The sequence below is a fragment of the Terrapene carolina genome, unplaced genomic scaffold (assembly GCF_002925995.2).
Source record: "Terrapene carolina triunguis isolate 2854851 unplaced genomic scaffold, T_m_triunguis-2.0 Scaffold613, whole genome shotgun sequence".
NCBI classification, from domain to species: Eukaryota; Metazoa; Chordata; order Testudines; family Emydidae; genus Terrapene; species Terrapene triunguis.
Window position 1 is genome coordinate 549,939 of NW_020664964.1, and position 19,360 is coordinate 569,298.

Here is a 19,360-nt window from a genome sequence, read left to right on the forward strand (position 1 = left end):
GCCAGTTCTTCTCCCTTTGCCCTCCAGGGAGAGAGTCAGCTCCTCTCTGCCCTGCAGCCTTCTTATAGGGCCCAGCCTGGCCCTGATAGGCTGCTTTCAAGCCTTCCTCTGATTGGCTGGGTTCTGTGCAGCCACTCCAAGGGCTGCTATTAACCCTTTGCCAGCCAGTGAGGGGCAGCTGCCCCATCACAGGCCCATAGTGTTTTGCTGTTTATAGGATTATAAAATGTATAGCATAACCAAATTATACACAGGGCATCTGAAAAGCTAATGAAAGTGTTGCTCAAAACAGAAGGACTTTTGTCTCGATCATCTAGTGGAAAAAAATATCATAGTCTTGTCTCTTTCTGGTCCCCTTCAGTCTTCGTCCACTCCTCTGTACCAGTCTTTTCTTAATCCCTTTACACAATAGGCCTGATCCTTCTCCCACTGAGGAGGCAGCAAGTTTAAAACAAATACAAGGAAGTTCTTCTTCACACAGTGCACAGTCAACTTGTGGAACTCCTTACCTGAGGAGGTTGTGAAGGCTAGGACTATAACAGCGTTTAAAAGAGAACTGGATAAATTCATGGTGGTTAAGTCCATTAATGGCTATTAGCCAGGATGGGTAAGGAATGATGTCCCTAGCCTCTGTTTGTCAGAGGATGGAGATGGATGGCAGGAGAGAGATCACTTGATCATTGCCTGTTAGGTCCACTCCCTCTGGGGCACCTGGCATTGGCCACTGTCGGTAGACAGGATACTGGGCTAGATGGACCTTTGGTCTGACCCGGTACAGCCATTCTTATGTTCTTATGTATGTTATGTTATGTTATGTTATGTTGATCAAAGAAGAATCATGCCTGAGATCACTACTGTAGGTGTAAGAGCCTGTTCTTCGGCAGCTCCTGTCCTCTGCTTATATCTCACTGCTTTATCAACAGTCTGGGACAGATTGTGATCTCAGTTACATCAGTGTAACTCCAGAATAATTTAACTGAAGTCACTGGTGTTATTCAGGATTTAAGTAGATACAATTCAGACTAGAATCTGGCCCTCTCTCTCATCTTAAATCTCTGAAAACATAACCTGAGGAAAGCATGTCTTTGCTCAGGCTTCCAGTGAATATGACATCTGGGGCACTTGGCCAATTCGGGCAGGGCTCTGTCTGTACTCGCTTTGAAGTTGAGTGATGAATCTGCTTTTTTTTATGTGAGTACCTTTCCCAGACCTGAAGAAGAGCTCTGTGTAAGCTCAAAAGCATGTCTCTTTCACCAACAGAAGTTGGTCCAATAAAAGATACGACCTCACCCACCTGGTGTCTCTAATATCTTGGGCCCAACACACCTACAGCTACACTGCAAACACCTTTAATATGGAAAAGTTAAGTGATCCAGCTTTAAGTCATGCAAAGCATGTCCAAATATCACTGTGTTGGGCACCCTGTAAAATAATGATGCAAAATCATTTGGACTGAAACTGGACTGTTTTTCTGCTCAAAAACCTGTCAGCTTGCCCTCTAACGTGAGGTCTCATTTTGCTTGGAAAAACTGATCTCTTTTGTGCATGTTTGCAAAAATAGGTCTATTTGCAAATTAATAATTAAGGCCATGATCCTGCAAAGACTTTAACACTTGCATACTTTACACATGTGAGTAACCTCCTTGAAGTCAATGGACTATTCAAATGTATAAAGCTACAGATACATGCTAAAATCTTTGCAGGATAGGGGCCTACATTTTGAGGAGGGAGGAAGAGAAACAATTTTCAAGTAGTTTTTCATTCCCTTAAATTTTTTTCATATCTAAGTCAATTTCTCAGTTCAGGGCAACTGCACCTCTATTTCCCCTCAGTGCTCCAGCTCCCCAACTGTGGCCTCTCTTGAGTGGAGACATACATCCGTCTCCCTTCTGACCAGGTTATTTCCAGGCTGGACAGTTGCCTGCCTTCACTGTGTAATTCCCAGCACAGACAGTCTGCCCAACTGCTTACTTTCTCTTCGGAGATGGATAACAGTGTAACTGCTACACACATAAGTTATCACACAGGTCTTTCAAAGCAAGGCTACTTTATTTTTAAGGTAAAAAAAATTGCAGAGAAAACATAAAAAACAATAAAAGAACCTACACGCATGCTAATAAGCTTACTAGGCATCACCCTGTCCTAAGGGTTTCTTTGTGATCACACATTTGTCAGAGCTTCATCTCAGAATGAGCCCACAGTCTTATGAAGCTTCAGTAAGCCAAGTCCTTCCAATCCCCTCCTAAGGATTGGGGTCCTCCACGGACCAGGGGTCTTATCAATTTGTGAGATCAGGAAGAAGGTAAAAGCTTTTTATCCAGAAGTCTTTTCTTTGTCTGTTGACCTCTGGAGTATCCAGTTTGAACTAGTATATCTGCACCTCTCTAGAGGGACTGGAAAGGCTGATCACTAAGGAAGTTCATCCCCCCCTTGCTATTCCAAAGTAGCACATACACAATTTCATTTTGAATACAATGTACCGCAAAGGTGTTAACTCTAATTCAGTGAGGTTTAACTTAACCAGTAAAGCTTATCTTAATTCCATAAGGTTTTTTCAGTATATTATGGGATGTTTTCACTCTGTGGCAGTCAGGTGTTTTATTTACAATCCTTTTGTCCACAAATTGAAAGGTGAGATGATGATAACAGTTATAAAAGAAGATGAATGATGGGTATGTCAAATCTGATATTCCATTCTCTTTTTAGAATTCGTAAATTGCCTAAGGCTCTGAAGGAATGGCAAGCTTTTCACGACCTAAAAAAGAAGATTGATGATTTTGCTGAGAGTTGTCCTTTGCTTGAAATGATGGCAAACAAAGTTAGTTCAATATGGTACTTTAAAGATAAGATTAAGTTGATGATCAAAATAATGTTATGTGTATAAGATGCTTTCAACCTTTCATTTTTAAAAGATCAAAGCAACTGTATGCATGGTAACATCTGATTAGGATTAGTTACAGGCAACTAAAAACAAAATACTTCACAGCTTGATTAGATGAATGGTAATTCTTTTAATGGAATGAAGATTGAGACATTTCCCAGTATTGAACTGTTTCAGTGGAAAAGTGCATAATAATTTCCCCCCTAAAAATAATACTGCTTTTTAAATGTTATTGTACTCTAATGCCTGTGAACTTTTCTAGGCAATGATGCCAAGACACTGGGAAAGAATTGCACAAGTAACCGGCCATAAGTTTGATGTTGTCTCTGAAAGTTTCTCTCTGAAGAACATAATGGATGCCTCATTGTTAAAATACAAGGAAGATATTGAGGTACACACACTTCTGTTGGCATTTAAAGGCTAGCTTTCTGATCTGGGATTCTGCACTTTCAGAGTCCTCCATTCGTATATAGCTTAATAGTGCAAACAAATTTGACTTTGCTTGTTTGGTTCCTTTGGAGAATGGAATTTGGCAGCTGGTTGTAGCTGAAATGGTTAGCTCACTGCCTTTGATCTTGGAGCAGTATAAAAGTGGTTGGATGGTATAAAGCTAACACTTCTAAAGAATTCTTTCTTCTTATTGTTTGTAAGGCTAATTTGCACTCTGGTTTTAGATGCTACTTATTGTAATTTTGTTTGCCTCTAGCGTCATACAGGAGTAAAAGAAATCGGTCATTATAGGCTTGATCCTGTGAGGTGCTGAGCAACCTCCACTCCCACTGAACTCTGAGAGAGTGGAGGGTGCTTGGCACTTTGCAGGATCGGGTCTTAGATTAATATATTGAGGGTGGTTTGGGAGAATATTAAAGAAGAGCAAGAAATCCACTATTTCACAGGACCAGAAGAGGCTGGCAAACAAGTAGTCTTTTGTGATGTGCACCCAGTACAAATCTATTGCCTCTGTGTTTATTGGGCCTGGTCACCCAGCAAATATGTTAGATTTACAAGGCCTGATAACTTTTGCAAGAGCAGAAGGATGGCAAAAAGGAGAAAAAAAACATTTTAACTTAAATTATATTGTGAGCTTGTCAGCCAAGAGATTAGCCCTTTAAACACTATGGACTAAATTGTCTTATTCTACATGGAAGGTGAAAAACTAAGTCAAACACTCTGTACGGATGCTTTCTACAGGAGGCAGGATTATTTAGCCTTGTGGAAGGATCAGGGACATCACTCTGCAGTCATGGGGCTTCCTGGAATCTGTGATGATTGGTAGCCCAATTTGGTGGATCTTGGGTGATCCACACAGAGTGTCTGTCCCACTCCCCTCTGACACCCTGGGCATTTTAGTGACTGTGCTGCCACTGGTGCCTGCAAGGGGCAACAGAAGCTGCAGATATGAATGTAATGTTGCTGTAAGCTGTCACAAGGTTTTCTTCTAGAAGATCTAGCAGAACAGCTCTACCCTCCTTCAGGGAGCCATGTCCTCGAGCTTCTGCCAAGCCCAAGAGACACAGTTTTCACATGGAGGGGCTCATGAGGAGACAGACTCTCCCCTCTTTCTAAGATTTACTGGTTAATTTCACATCAGTAATGCACATTCCCCCCCCATCCCCAGCACAGAATGGAGAGGTAGTTCATGTACAGATACAAATTCTGCCTTCAGTTGCACTTCTAAAAGTCCAATGACGTCACTGAAATATGACTAGCTAAGTGTAACTGACAACAAAATTTGGCCCATAGAACAGGTGAAGCATATTCCAGTCTTGCAATATAGTCATTTTGATCTATTTTAATTTATTATTCTGAGCATGTTCAATTCCCTTTGAACTCTGAATTTGGCCCATGAGTTTTAAGTTGTTTTGATAAGTAGATATTACATTACCCTCAGTGTAATAAAACACAGTAACTTGATATTACTTAGGATATCTGCATCAGTGCTGTTAAAGAAAAGGATATTGAAGCAAAATTGAAACATGTCATCAATGAGTGGAGTACTCATGTCTTTACATTTGGCCAGTTCAAAACCAGAGGAGAATTGCTTCTGAAAGGCTCAGATACTTCCGAGAAGATAGCTCTGATGGAGGATAGTCTCATGATTTTGGGATCCCTCATGAGCAACAGGTACAAAAATTAACAAAAGAATATATTGTATAAATATAATAAGTACCAATAAAATATCATAATCTTTTTTTTTTACTCATGTTCATATAACAGGTACAATGCACCATTCAAGCCCACGATCCAACAGTGGGTCCAGAAATTGGCCAATACCACAGAAATAATTGAAAATTGGATTACTGTACAAAACCTCTGGATTTATCTTGAAGCTGTTTTTGTTGGTGGAGACATTGCAAAACAGCTGCCTCAGGTCTGTTGATTTACAATAGCAATATATGAAGGCACACCATAGAGGTTAGCCAAACCACAGTACCTTTTAAAAAAAAGAAGTTAGTCTATACTGAGGAAGTCTAATTATACTATACTTTACTCAGGAAAAATTACCCACAGATAACTTCAGAGGGAGCTTTTCCAGAGTGAGGTCTGCAGGGTTGGACTCTTAGGGCCTGAATCAAACCTACAAGAGCAAGACACTTTAAAGTTAAGGCTGAAATGCTTACCTCAATTCACTTTGTATTATTCAGATATTATAGCACATATTGGTGGAGAGAGAAATTCTGGCTAATGCTGTGATAATGCAATCCCTTATTCTGCCCGACACTAGCCCTTATACACCTCATTTATGCATTCTATACTGTTAAGAGTTGGAATAACTTTTGCAGGGGGCTGTGCATAGGGACATTGCTAGGCCTGGGCAGCCACGTATATGTATATACATATGTGGATCTTGCTCACTTTTCACCAGGCCGTACCCTGTTATGCCTTTCTGTGATGTCAGTTGTCGAGAACCTAAGGACTGGTCTCTCTCTCTGATTTTCTGGGTGAGGCAGAATCAGAGTAATAGACTTCCATTGCATGCTCCTGCTGCTGCTGGCAGGTTTACATGTGTGTCAGCCAGTCAGAATTTGGCACGTGGTATGTAGGATCACCTGCTGCTTAAAGATGTCAGAAATATGTAATTTAATAAAAACAAAAATATTCTACACTATTGCATTTATTTCAGGCCAAGGACATTATAATTAAATATCTACAGTTTCCATTTTCCATAACCCAGAACATTTTGTTCTGTGACTAGCTAAAGCCTTCTTAGTTGTTAATTAAGATTATAATAAATTGCCTCTTAGGTCCTACAGTATATTGATAGGATAACTTTCATAATGGAGGTAATAAGCGGTTTTTGCAGATGACTAAACATCACAGCAATGCTTATGAATTTGATAATTGCAGAAGCCACTTATTGTAAGTATACTGCAGGAACGTTATTCCCATTGTGCAATAAGAATAATAATTTAAAAAAAAAAACACAATAAAGCTCAGAAAAATAGTTCTTTTCTTTCCTTTTGAGGATTTGAAAATTCAGCTTCATTCACTTACAACACGTTGTGGATGGGCCATGGAATTGTAGGACTGGAAGGGCCCTCGAGAGGTCATCTAGTCCCATTCCCTGCACTCATGGCAGGACTAAGAATTGTCCAGATCATCCCTTGAATCTTACTCAAATAATTGTTTAACATTGGAACAGAAAGTGAAAAATTGTTTTCAGGAGTGGCCTGTGTGAAAAAGCAATGATGTAAATGGAAACAGAGTCGTAGTGTCAGTAATGTTTTGTCATTTTTAGAGGAGGGTACTATTTGACTTTTCTGCTGAGAGATTGATTGAAGTCCTATTGTATAGCCACTTTAGCGCTGCCTAATACCAGGTGACATAAGACAAAAGGCACTGCTTCCTCATCAACCTGATGCATTTCTGTGGCTCTACCAGTGTTACAAAGGCACTCTAAAAACATTCACACACTATACTCTTCAACAGACACGAGCCGCAAAGTGAATATTAAACTATTACCTTGTCTGATTATTATTATTTATTTATTATATTTATTATTGTAGAACCTAGAAGTCACAGACAAAGACCCCGTTATGCTAGACACTGTACAAACACAGACCAAATAAGTTGGTTCCTGCCCCACAAAGCTTACAATCCTAGAATAAGACAAGAGTCAACAGATGGATACCAATGAGGAGTCCAGGGAAACAATGAGACAGTGCGGGTCAGCTTGATAGGCTGTGGTCTCAGCACCAGCAGCCTAACTGTAGAGTTTTTTCTGGGCATCACAACAAAGGAAAGTTTTAAGGGGGAATTTGAAGGAAGATAATGAGGTAGCTTGACAGATATTTACGAGGAGTGCTCCCAAGTGTGAGAGACAGCATGGGAGAAAGCACAGTGGTACTTGTTTGAAAATATAATAAGTGGACAATGGAGGCAGGCAGCATGGGCCAATTGTTCTTGATATCCCCCAATAGACTATGCATAATGTTGACCATCCAAAGGACATACTGATTAATAGAATCAGACTCACTTACAGGATATTTTTATTTTTCAGCATTTGGGGAAGCAGCAGGAATAGCTAATGCATTTGTAATGTGTTTCAGGAAGCCAAAAGGTTTCAGAACATTGATAAATCTTGGCAGAAGATTATGCAGAGAGCTCATGAGACATCAAACATAGTACAGTGCTGTGTTGGAGACGAGACTTTGGCACAGCTACTACCACATTTGCTGGAACAACTGGAAATATGTCAGAAATCATTAACTGGGTATTTGGAAAAGAAACGATTAGTATTTCCCAGATTTTTCTTTGTATCTGATCCTGCACTTCTGGAGATCCTTGGCCAGGCATCAGATTCACACACTATTCAGGTATAAATTATGTAGCAATAACCTCCTTCATAGTCAGTATTAATAACTGAGTGGAATGGGTGATAAATGATTTCCTTTTGTTACTGAGTTGATCTAAGTTTATTTATTTGTGGAAAGATCCATTTAGCCTTCTAAACTTGCAAGTTTTGATGCAGTTTAAAAATAACATTGTAGATCATTTTATGGGTCTTATTTGGCTGATCAGGTGTTTGTTTGTTCTAGGCACATTTACTGAGTCTGTTCGACAATGTTAACCGAGTGGGATTTCACGAAAAGAACTATGACCAGATTTTATTATTTGAATCTCAAGAAGGAGAACAAGTCGATATTATTGAACCTGTTCTAGCTCAGGTAATAGAAGAATATATTATGCTTTTTTCATTCAATACTTTAAAGCAAATCTGTGTTATAAAGGGCTGGCGCACTTCCGTGCAGTAGTACCACAGCATGCTTCCATTTGAGAATCTGAAGTAGAGACCCTTCCGCTGCCCATTACAGGGGCAAAGTGCTTTTGCTCCAGAGGGAGGATGGAAGGGCTTTGTATTATTCTGTAGCAACCCTTCTAGTTGTCTCCCCCGTACCACTGAAGTTGCTAAATCCATCACTCTGCATCTGGAAGAAGAGATCAGGCACAACTGTGAGGATGAGAGAATAGAAAAGTGGGAAATGGGAACATCAGCCCTGGGGAGGAAATGTCTTCTGTGGAGTTTTTGCAGGGTTGGAGCAGTTTACTTTAAAAGTGCTTTTTTTTTGTCTTCCAGGGTAATGTGGAATTCTGGCTAGGACAGCTGCTGAATGGGATTAAGAAAACAATCCACTCCATCATTAGACAGGCATCTATAGCCATTAGTGATTCAGGATTTAAGCTGTATGACTTTCAGACAATGTTTCCTGCACAAATAGGTCTTCTGGGAATTCAAATGATTTGGACCAGAGATGCAGAGGATGCGCTAAACAATGCCAAAACAGACAAAAAGGTTGTACTTAGCAAATCCTCGGGGGTTAATTAAAAGCATTGTTTAGATCAGTGCACACTGCGCAAGTTTAAAAAAAAAAAGGTAGAAATGACTAAATAAAAAGGAAGCAACTGGAATGACCCGTAAATTCCTCCATATTGATACGTAGGGTGGTGATACTAGCCCACAGTGTTAGCACCCTTTGTGCGAGCTCTTTGCACTACTGCGCTATCTGCCCTGACAACTGGTAACATGAGACCAATCCCCAGCTGGGGTAAATCAGCGTATCTTAATGGCAAGACACTGATTTACATAAGCTGAGGGTCTAGCTCAGTGGTTCTCAAACTTTTGTACTGGTGACACAGCAAGCCTCTGAGTGCGACTCCCCCTTATCAATTAAAAACACTTTTAAATATATTTAACGCCATTATAAATGCGGGAGGCAAAGCGTGGTTTGGGGTGGTGGCTGACAGCTCACAACCCCCCATGTAATAACCTCGCAACCCCCTGAGGGGTCCCGACCCCCAGTTTGAGAACCCCTGGTCTAGCTTATGGGGTTTGTGCACCACCTGCTTCCATCCACGGTCCATATTAGCTCTGATGGAGAGGCACTGCTCAGAACCTCTGATGCTGTGAACTAGTGAGGAAAGGAGTATGACAGGAAGGGATAGAAGGTCAATCCTCACTTGCTTTAAAACTAACTTTAAAACAGTTTCTAATGTTGTGTCCCCCCCCCCCCCACATTCTTGTCAGTGGCTACGAGCTTTGGGAGGGAACAATGGGCAGTTTAGGGTCAAGGGAGTGTCATCATCTACTATAATCCCCAAACTGGTTTGGGGGATGTGAGAGCCACCAGTATGGGGGAATAGCAGTGTCTCTCCTGTGCATGTAGCTGCTTTAGGGGATGGTGCCAGCATCCTCCCCCTCTTTTGGGGTAAGGGAGAGCATGGGAGCTAGTTTGGTGGGGGATTGGTTCCACCTTATGCCCAGGAAAGATGCTTCCAGCACCGTAGATGTTTTTGATAAGTGCCTCTCCTCTGGAACTTAGATAGAGGCATGTGAGAAGGCAACTCAGAGGAGTGCTCAAGGCTTTGTCTACACTCCACAGCTTTTAGTGACATGGCTGTGTCACCACAGCCATGCCATTAAAAGTCGTGCAGTGTAGCTGCTGTTTGTTGGTTCTCCTGCCGACAAAAAACTTCCACCCCCAATGAGTGGGGTTAGCTGGCATTTGTTGTGGCAAAACTTTTGTCTTTCGCGGGAGCGGTGTTTAACACCTCTGAAAGGCAAAAGTTTTGTCGTTCAATTGCCAGTGTAGACATAGCCCAAGATTGCTAATACAGCAGTTTAAGGAACATGTGCAGTAGGACCAAGCTAAGAACTAGTAACACTGTCCTACCATGAAAAGAAACATAGGCAAATGCTAAAGAAAACAGCATACTACACTGTGATGTTACTGACTAAAATTAACCTAGACAAGACTCCAGATTAGGGGGAAAATACTTTAAACCCCCATTTTTCTACATCATACAAAGCCAAAAAGGGCATGGACCCAGTTTTTGTTCCATTGGAGCTCATTTAACTAGAATCAAACTTCATTGGCAAACAAAATTTCTTGTTGGTTTTGTTTTTGTTTCCTCCTTTAAAAAAACATTTATTTGTAGTTTTCCTCCGCATATGGAATAGGTCTGGGTTTGCAAATATCCTCAAAAAACCCACAAAACCCAATCTGATCATCCCTTCATGTGTTCAAAGCACTCGCTGTGGCCTACGTGCTACAAACTACTCCATCACCCCTGGGCCTGCACAGAATCCCATTTGGAGTTATTGACAGGGGTTCAGCTTATCACCGCAACTGCAGGATCGGAGCCCCTGTTATAGATGTAAGAAGTCAGGATTTTATTCCACAGTCTCTTGTAGCAGAAATAAAGTGTTACTTCAGGCACATTTAAACTGTCCCTTACACCAGTTTTCTCCTCTGAAAGTTACCGTGGTTCTAGGGACAGAGTCAGAATCCCAGCTTCACGTTTCCCAAAAGTGAACATATTGGTTGGCTGATGTGTATAGTTTAGTACCCAAAGGCTGAAGTCTGATGGCTTCATTGCTTTTGAAGAGGACACAATACAAGCACCCTACTAGGTAAAGGTGAGGTCGGTGTACTATATTAGGCCACTGTCCTGCAATGGAATCTGCCCCCTCAGCCCATGTATCTACAATGGAATCTGCCCCCTCAGCCCATGTATCCACTAAAGTCACTGGAAGTCCACAGGGGCTCAGGGAGTATGCTCTAGTAGATCTTGATTCAGGATTGCAGCCCTAGTTAATACAAAGTGAAGCTGGAGCAAAATGTAACTAAAACAGGAGATATATATTTGTAAATGTCTGCAACTGTTCATCCTCTAGAGCTTGAAAGAGCAAAGGGTGTTTGTATTAATATAACTCTGTTCTCTCGCTGTGTGGGAAAGGTCATGCAGACAACAAATCAGAAGTTTCTGGACCTTTTAAATGATTTGATTGACATGACAACACGTAATCTGACAAGGATGGAGCGCACAAAATATGAGACTTTAATCACTATTCATGTACATCAGAAGGATATCTTTGATGATTTGGTGAGGTTTTTATTTAAGAGCTCTCTAATTGAAAAACATTTTTTACATATTTGAAATCTAAAAGCAAATCTCACATTTCTTCACTTTGTTTAACTCTGCTGCTAGTACTGTCATGCAGTTGCATGCTATCTGGACTTGTCTTTTCTAACTGCATCTTAAAAGATTTACATTACAAGTATCTTATTTGTTTGCAGTGTTGAATTATTTGTGGGTGAGAACATTAACATATTCACTAAGAAAAATGTAGGTTCCGATCCTGCAAGTAGTTGCATATGGGCAGACTGCAACATCCTGATGGCTCCCTATTGATCTCACTTGTTGCTTCCTCCAGGGGCAGCAATCCAACCACCTGAAACAAATTGCAGGACTGGGGCCTTAAAAACATAGCGTGAATTTTTGGACCCACTGCAGTGATAGTTTTGCCATTGACTTCAGTGGGGTCACAGCTTCACAACATACAACTTTAGAGTCCAATCTTGCAAATAGAGCCACACACACAGATCTTTACTCCCTTGTGGAATTCCATTGAAGTCGACAGGACTCCACACAGGTGGAAGGGTGCATGCATGTGGATCAGTTTGCAGGGTCAGACTCATAGACTGTGGTTTTTCCTTTTTAAAATTATTACTGATTTTCAGCATACAAGAACTGTCTTTGCTAAGGGGAAAGCACTGTTGACCTTAACCTGTGATTCAAAATTTAAGACTTTACATCATTGGAGTTTTTAAAAAATACGTTCCCTTTTAGCTTTAGATTGAGCGTTGTTATTTCCAGCCCCTGCCTCCTCTTCCTGATTTGAGGCAAGGGCTTCTGCAAGATTAAAGAAGCTGGGTTTCATGTATTTTGAGAAGGGGAGTAAACAATAACTTAAATTGATTTACTGGTTTATTTTTAAAATTTTAAATGCATCAAACTCTTCCCTATGGTAGATAATATGAAAGCATGAGACAATGATTAAGAAACTGGAAGCAAAAAAAAAAAAAAAAGTTGAAGGAAACGTCCTGCATATTGAGAGCAGTAATTCAGGGGGATGTGTATTGTTTAAATGATTTATATAGTGTGCAGAGAGAAATACTAAATGAGTTTCTAAATAAGGATAGAAAAGTATAAAGAACTAATATTGATAGCTAGAAGTCAAACTGCCAAGTTCTGTATGATGCCTGTGGCTTTTTCCTGTCCCCATCATTTTTCATTAATTTTTATGAGTATTTTTGAATGTGTATTTCATATTGGTTAATTTAATGTCAAGTATTACTGAAGTCTGCTGTATATTAACCCTTTGGAAATTGGGTAATCCTATTGTGTTTTTTCTGACCTGTTGATGGAAATGGAAAGCGGGCACTTTAAGATATGTCACTTCCTCCTCTCATATTTTTATTACAGTATATCACATCTACACTAATGGTTTTGTGCTTTTGTTACAGGTCCGTATGAATATTAAATCTCCCTCTGACTTTGAATGGCAAAAACAATCCAGATTTTACTTTATTGAAGATGTGGACAAATGCATCATCCAAATCACTGATGTGGAGTTCAGCTACTGCAATGAATACTTAGGCTGTACAGACAGACTCGTTATAACTCCTTTAACTGACAGGTAATCACACTAGGAGTATAGTATCCACTTTGGGGGCAAAATCCTACTGTCATCAACATAAAGGAAAAGCAGGATTTGTCCCCTGATAGGCACCAATTACTATTAACACTAACGGGAGTTACCAAAGGAAGAACATCCCTTTCCTTTCCCACCCTCAGATTTATATAACAGTTACTACACTTAGTTCCTATACATTGGGCGGATAACAGTGAAGAAAAATTAATGCTGTTTTTCAATCTCTCTCCAGATGTTACATCACATTGGCTCAGGCTTTGGGAATGAGTATGGGTGGTGCTCCAGCAGGACCCGCAGGTACTGGGAAAACAGAGACAACTAAAGACATGGGCAAATGTCTGGGAAAATACGTCGTTGTCTTTAATTGTTCAGACCAAATGGACTACAGAGGCCTAGGTCGTATTTATAAAGGTAAGACACTGTTCTGTTTATTCATTTTAGCCATTAAAAGAAAAATGCGTTTCTGTGTGGAATGCTTTTGTGACTGAGACTGAAACAATAGAATGACCTATGGCTAGTGAGCTTTGTTTACAGCCAGCAGAAGAATGAAGAAGTGCAGACGCAGCCTGCTTAAAATTAGCTTGATGAAAAAATAAATAATTGGGGATACAAGTAAGAGAGCCGTACTACTCTCCTCATTGCCCTTCTTTTATTACTGCTTGGAGAGCTCTATGCTTTAAACAGTTCCATCCACAGACTTTGAATTGGGTCTCAGTGGCAACTGGTGGATGCACTGAAAGTCACCTAGTCTGCAATCTGGTCTATGAGCCTGATTCTCATTGCAGTCACACTGGTGTAAATCAGGGTAATTCCACTCCAGTCAATGTAGTGACATTGCCGTAATAAGTAAGAGTAGAATCAGGCCATGTGCCTCCACATTTAGCATTGTTTCAGTGCCTGTTGAGCCATAGAAATTTATTATGCACTCAAGTGGTGTTCTCCAGGAACCCTAACCTTCCCCATCCCACTCCCCTACACTGCACACCCCAATGCTGATAGACTGGCACGAACAATCTCATTTGGATCTCTTGCAAGGCAGTACAAAACAGTAATGCTAGACTGCCCTGTCAAAGAGACTCCTATAAATTAGAACAGTTCATGAGTGAGTTTTCCCACATCTGCTATGATGTATTTGTTTCTCCATTTTCTATTTGATGACAGCTGATGCCAGAAATAATTCATTTCTGAAGGGACTGTGTTCTGTTTTATCTTCCATCCCCTTCCATCCTTTCCTGTTTCATAGATTCATAGATACTAGTTCTGGAAGGGACCTCGAGAGGTAATCGAGTCCAGTCCCCTGCCCTCATGGCAGGACCAAATACTGTCTAGACCATCCCGGATAGACATTTATCTAACCTACTCTTAAATATCTCCAGAGATGGAGATTCCACAACCAGGGCTGGCTCTAACATTTTTGCCGCCCCAAGCAAAAAAAAAGAGCGCCACCCCACCGTAACAACCCCCCCCGAGCGCCGCCCCGCCGTAACAACCCCCCCTGAGCGCCACGCTGCCCCGGCCCGCCGAAACACCGCCCCCAAGCGCCGTGCCGCCCCGCTGAAACAACCCCCCACGAGCACCGTCCCGCCAAAACAAAACAAACAAAAAACAAAAAAAACCCCGAGCGCCCCCCGCCACCCCAAGATTGGCCGCCCCTTACAAGGTGCCACCCCAAGCACGTGCTTGGTCGGCTGGTGCCTGGAGCCGGCCCTGTCCACAACCTCCCTAGGCAGTTTATTCCAGTGTTTAACCACCCTGACAGTTAGGAACTTTTTCCTAATGTCCAACCTAAACCTCCCTTGCTGCAGTTTAAGCCCATTGCTTCTTGTTCTATCCTTAGAGGCTAAGGTGAACAAGTTTTCTCCCTCCTCTTTATGACACCCTTTTAGATACCTGAAAACTGCTATCATGTCCCCTCTCAGTCTTCTCTTTTCCAAACTAAACAAACCCAATTCTTTCAGCCTTCCTTCATAGGTCATGTTTTCAAGACCTTTAATCATTCTTGTTGCTCTTCTCTGGACCCTCTCCAATTTCTCCACATCTTTCTTGAAATGCGGTGCCCAGAACTAGACACAATACTCCAGTTGATGCCTAACCAGCGCAGAGTAGAGCGGAAGAATGACTTCTCGTGTCTTGCTCACAACACACTTGTTAATGCATCCCAGAATCATGTTTGCTTTTTTTGCAACAGCATCACACTGTTGACTCATATTTAGCTTGTGGTCCACTATAACCCCTAGATCCCTTTCTGCCTTATTCCTTCCTGGACAGTCTCTTCCAATTCTGTATGTGTGAATCTGATTGTTCCTTCCTAAGTGGAGCACTTTGCATTTGTCTTTGTTAAACTTCATCATGATTACCTCAGACCATTTCTCCAATTTGTCCAGATCATTCTGAATTATGACCCTATCCTCCAAAGCAGTTGCAATCCCTCTCAGTTTGGTATCATCTGCAAACTTAATAAGCGTACTTTCTATGCCAATATCTAAGTCGTTGATGATGTTACCTTCCTTTTCTGTAGTCTCCATTTCCCTTTTCAGCACCAGTTGTGCCTTGTCCTCTCTCCCTCTTGTTCTTTTATATTTCCTTCCTCACTATTCCCATTTTCTCTATTTTCCTTAACCAGTCCTCTCTGCCTGCCATTCTCTCTGCTGTCTCCTCCTCCTAGTCACTTTCACAAGTCTCTCTTGATATCTGATTGTTCCTCTTTCCTTCTGTTTCCCAGCTGCTTCCCCTTTCTTTCCTTCATCTTTCCTGAATACTTCCTGTTTCACTCCTCTCCTCCTTTTGCATCCTCATCCTCTCTGCTGTACTTTTCTGCACCTCCACAGCTTCAAGTGTGACTCCATCTGGGCTTTTCAACACCTTTACTGAATTTTCCCACATACTTTTCATTCTCACTTTTCTTTCCACCTGCTATTGCATTGAAGTCCCCTTGGATGAATGTGTAAATGGAAAATGGCCTCTGTTTAGTCTTGTTTTTTATTTGTTTCTTTCAGTTGTTTTTTATTCTACATGAAATAATGGCTTCTTCTACACTTGATTCAAGCACTGTCGTCGTATGCTGTGTGAATGTACCTGAATATTTCCTAGTAATTAATATGGCTCTAATGTCCTACAAGGCTGGCAGTTCACTTGCTGTGCCTGTCTGTCACAGGGTTTGTTCCTTGTGGCTCCTCTTGGAGATTAGCGCTCAATTGGTCTGATGCCCCCCTGCTTCAGTTGTTCACCCCGTGGTCTCTCTCCCTCTATGCCTATCCCAGCTCCTCCCCCAGCTGGGCTTCATCAGCTATTGGACCTTCTCAGTCTTGACTCTCCTCCACGGTTAATTGGCCCTTTTTTCCTACTCAGGTCTTGTGTGGGGTAGACCCCCATCACATACCCTCCGAGGTAACCCTGTAACCCTCAGGAATACGGATGCCTTCTCCCCTGGAGTTGTCGGAGCTGGGCCCACCAGTCATCTTGTTCCTGCTCCAGCATGTCCACCATGAGAAGCAATCTACCCTTCTCCTCCACTGTGTTCTGATACTTATCCCTCTGAAATTCTAAGTCTTGCAAGGCAATTCGCAAAGCTTGCTCTGCAGCTACTAACTTCTCTTGTTGCTTTTGCCTTTGTTCCGCAGATTTTCCCACCACCCTTTTGATCAGGGTTTGAGTTCCCACTGTATTCTGGTTACCCTCCGTATTGGTCTCAGTATCATTTAACTTTGTCTTTTGGGGACTCTTTCTTCCCTCCAATTTCTCCTCACCTTCCATCCTCACAATTCCCACACCTTCTCTACAACCACTGTGCACACACAGTGGGCCTCTGGCTCTTCCTTCTGTTCCTTTACTGACACTATGCCCTTTTCCTGACTGCTTTCTTTTTTCTTGAAGGGACAATGCCTCCTCACATGTCCCCATTCCCTACAGGAAAAACAGGTCCCTTCTTTTCCTACTCCCTCAGGAGTTGTGGAATGCTCAGCTCCTCTGAAAATCAGGCCTCCCAATTCTTAGGCACTCTCAACTTTTCCAGCAGGTGGCAATACAAAACAAATTATTATTTCCTTCCAAAGGGAAAAAAAATCTGACCAGAATTGAATTTCACCATTATAAAGACAAAGTAATTTTAAGATAATTTCATACACAGCTCACAGTATGCATAAAATGTCAATATTCTATCCAACAACATACACTTATGTTAAAGAATTGCATGTTTTATTTTTTTCCTGTTATTTCCCCAAAGTGATCATTGTTGCAAAAATAGTTTTTAGAATGGAACCTGATACTTTTATTGTAAGTTATGTCACTTAAAACAGAAAACATGTAGGTCCAAATCCATCCCCAATGTAACTCTGTTGACTGGTCTGGATCTTTGAAAAGTCATCAAATTCTCTCTGTCTACATAGAGGAAAAATACTTCAGAAAGGGATCCAATCCTGCACCACTGAAGAAAATGGAAGTTTTTGAACTGCTTTTAAAGGGGTAGGATTGGATCTTTAGTGCGCTGAGTATCTTTGTCCCTCAAATGGAAGAATCTATTAAAATCTTTGCTTCATTATGGCAGTATGGTATCTGAAAATATTCCAGGCAATTTTAAATGTAAGAATTAGATCTGTATGGCTTGTGTAATAGCCATAAATTCTCTTAATTCAGTGGATTAATTGTAATAACATTTACAAATGTTATTCAATGCCAATTTAGAAAAAGCTTAATACTATTAATGTCCATACAGGATTGCATTTCATGTGGAATCTGTGATATAGCTCTGACTGTACCAAACATGGGGGAGTCGGAATTCTGGCTTCATTTACATTGCTGTAAATCTGGAGTAACTCCACTGACTTTGTTGGAGAGCCTGCAAAATTACACCAATATAGCAAAGAGTAGGATTTGACCCTGGAACTTTGCCGTTTTCCCCTAATCACTGTAATATCACATAAATTGAATAGGTAAATTTTTATGGAGAGATATAGAATTAAAATAGAAGATAATTCTTTTCATATTCTTTCTACTCTGCTGTTATTACAGTCTCCAAGAATTGACAAGTATTGGTTGGGTTGTGATAGTTGATGTATTCACAACCCAAGGTGGGAAAGAGAGAAAGAGGGCTAGGAGAAGAGAGATGGGAGGGCCTCTAAGAGGAATTCGGGAAAACCTGAGAATAAAGCAGACACAAAGAAACGTGGCAGAGGCAAGGGAGAATGAGACTACAGAAAAGAAAGTGACAGAGATAACAGAAAAGGGAGAAAAGTGAAGACAGAAATTGCAAAACAGGAGAGAGATAATGAAAATGAAGGAATTTGCTGAAGCGAAAATGAAACAAGGGAGAAACAAGAGGTGGGAGAGAACAAAACCAGCAGCATGTTTATTGTTTCTGTGTGCATGTGCATGCAGTAGTTTAACTACTTTTTGGAACTGTGTATTAAATATCATGATGTCTTGGTAACAACATTTTTTCAAGATTCCTGTTCCCAAGGGATATGGAGAAGGTCATTTCTAAGAGACTTACTAGATGAAGTTCTAAGAGAAAGCTCTTAACTTCCTAACAAACATACTTGTAACTAGCCTGCCAAAGATGAAGGTAACAGGGATCAGGAAACAAAATCTCATTGTGCTCTTGAATGCAAGCTTGTCAACAAAACCAGCGATATTTCCAATTGGATTGTGGACAACACATGAGACCTCACATGGATACATGACTCTGCTGGTTCTCCATTATCACAGTACATTCCTATTAATTACATTATTCACTCTGAACTCCCCTCCTCATACTCCTATGCATAATGGTTGATGGACAGAACCTTTAATTTAAATACTTAACACCATTGCTTTTTTATGTTAATTAATTATTAATAAAGTAGAGGCCCCGGGAGAGAGACAGCCTTATTTATCTTCCAAAAATTGATAGTGCATGATATAATCTATGCTTCTGTATATAATCCAATTACTCTGTAAAGTCTGTGCTATTGTATTTACTTGCAAAGAATAGATAAAATAACCACTAAAACTGTAAAATGACCCTGTTCATGTGCTCACAAAAGCCAAGTAAGAAAAAAGAATTCAGCCAAATGAAGGTATGAGGTGGATTCATCACTATGCTCATCCAATTTACACCAGTATACCACCATTACAATTAATGGAATTTCACTGATTTAAAACCAGCGTAGCACTGTGGGGAATTGGCTCCATCATATCTTTAAAAAAGCCATCACATTAGAAAAGAGTTAGCCATTCACATGGACGAGCTAAACGAGATACAATGAAAGTACTGGATCATCTCCCTTCCCTAGATCCACACATGATGAGGACCCTCTGTGGAAAGATCTCCCCTCTTTACCCAGAAGGAGGCTCAGCCACTGTTTGGCATGGTGTTCTTCCACTGCAACCCTGGCACACACGTGGACCCTAAGGAGGCCTGATAGTGTAAACTTGGGGGGAGAAAACTGGGTGGGCCAGGTGGGTTTGCACATCATCCAGTGTGTCCAGGTTTGTGGAGAAACCTG

At 41.0% G+C, this 19,360-nt stretch overlaps 1 protein-coding gene across 1 annotated transcript in view; it reads left to right on the plus strand.

The window, feature by feature from the left end:
- LOC112107756 (dynein heavy chain 5, axonemal-like) overlaps positions 1-19,360 on the plus strand; it is a 273,895-nt gene that overhangs the window by 83,578 nt on the left and 170,957 nt on the right. The window contains exons 32-41 of the mRNA XM_026659242.1: positions 2,707-2,818; positions 3,144-3,272; positions 4,806-5,005; positions 5,099-5,252; positions 7,432-7,698; positions 7,921-8,049; positions 8,460-8,675; positions 11,120-11,266; positions 12,691-12,863; positions 13,111-13,289. Of these exons, the coding sequence (XP_026515027.1) occupies positions 2,707-2,818; positions 3,144-3,272; positions 4,806-5,005; positions 5,099-5,252; positions 7,432-7,698; positions 7,921-8,049; positions 8,460-8,675; positions 11,120-11,266; positions 12,691-12,863; positions 13,111-13,289 (1,706 nt within the window). The remainder of the gene's footprint in view (positions 1-2,706; positions 2,819-3,143; positions 3,273-4,805; positions 5,006-5,098; positions 5,253-7,431; positions 7,699-7,920; positions 8,050-8,459; positions 8,676-11,119; positions 11,267-12,690; positions 12,864-13,110; positions 13,290-19,360) is intronic.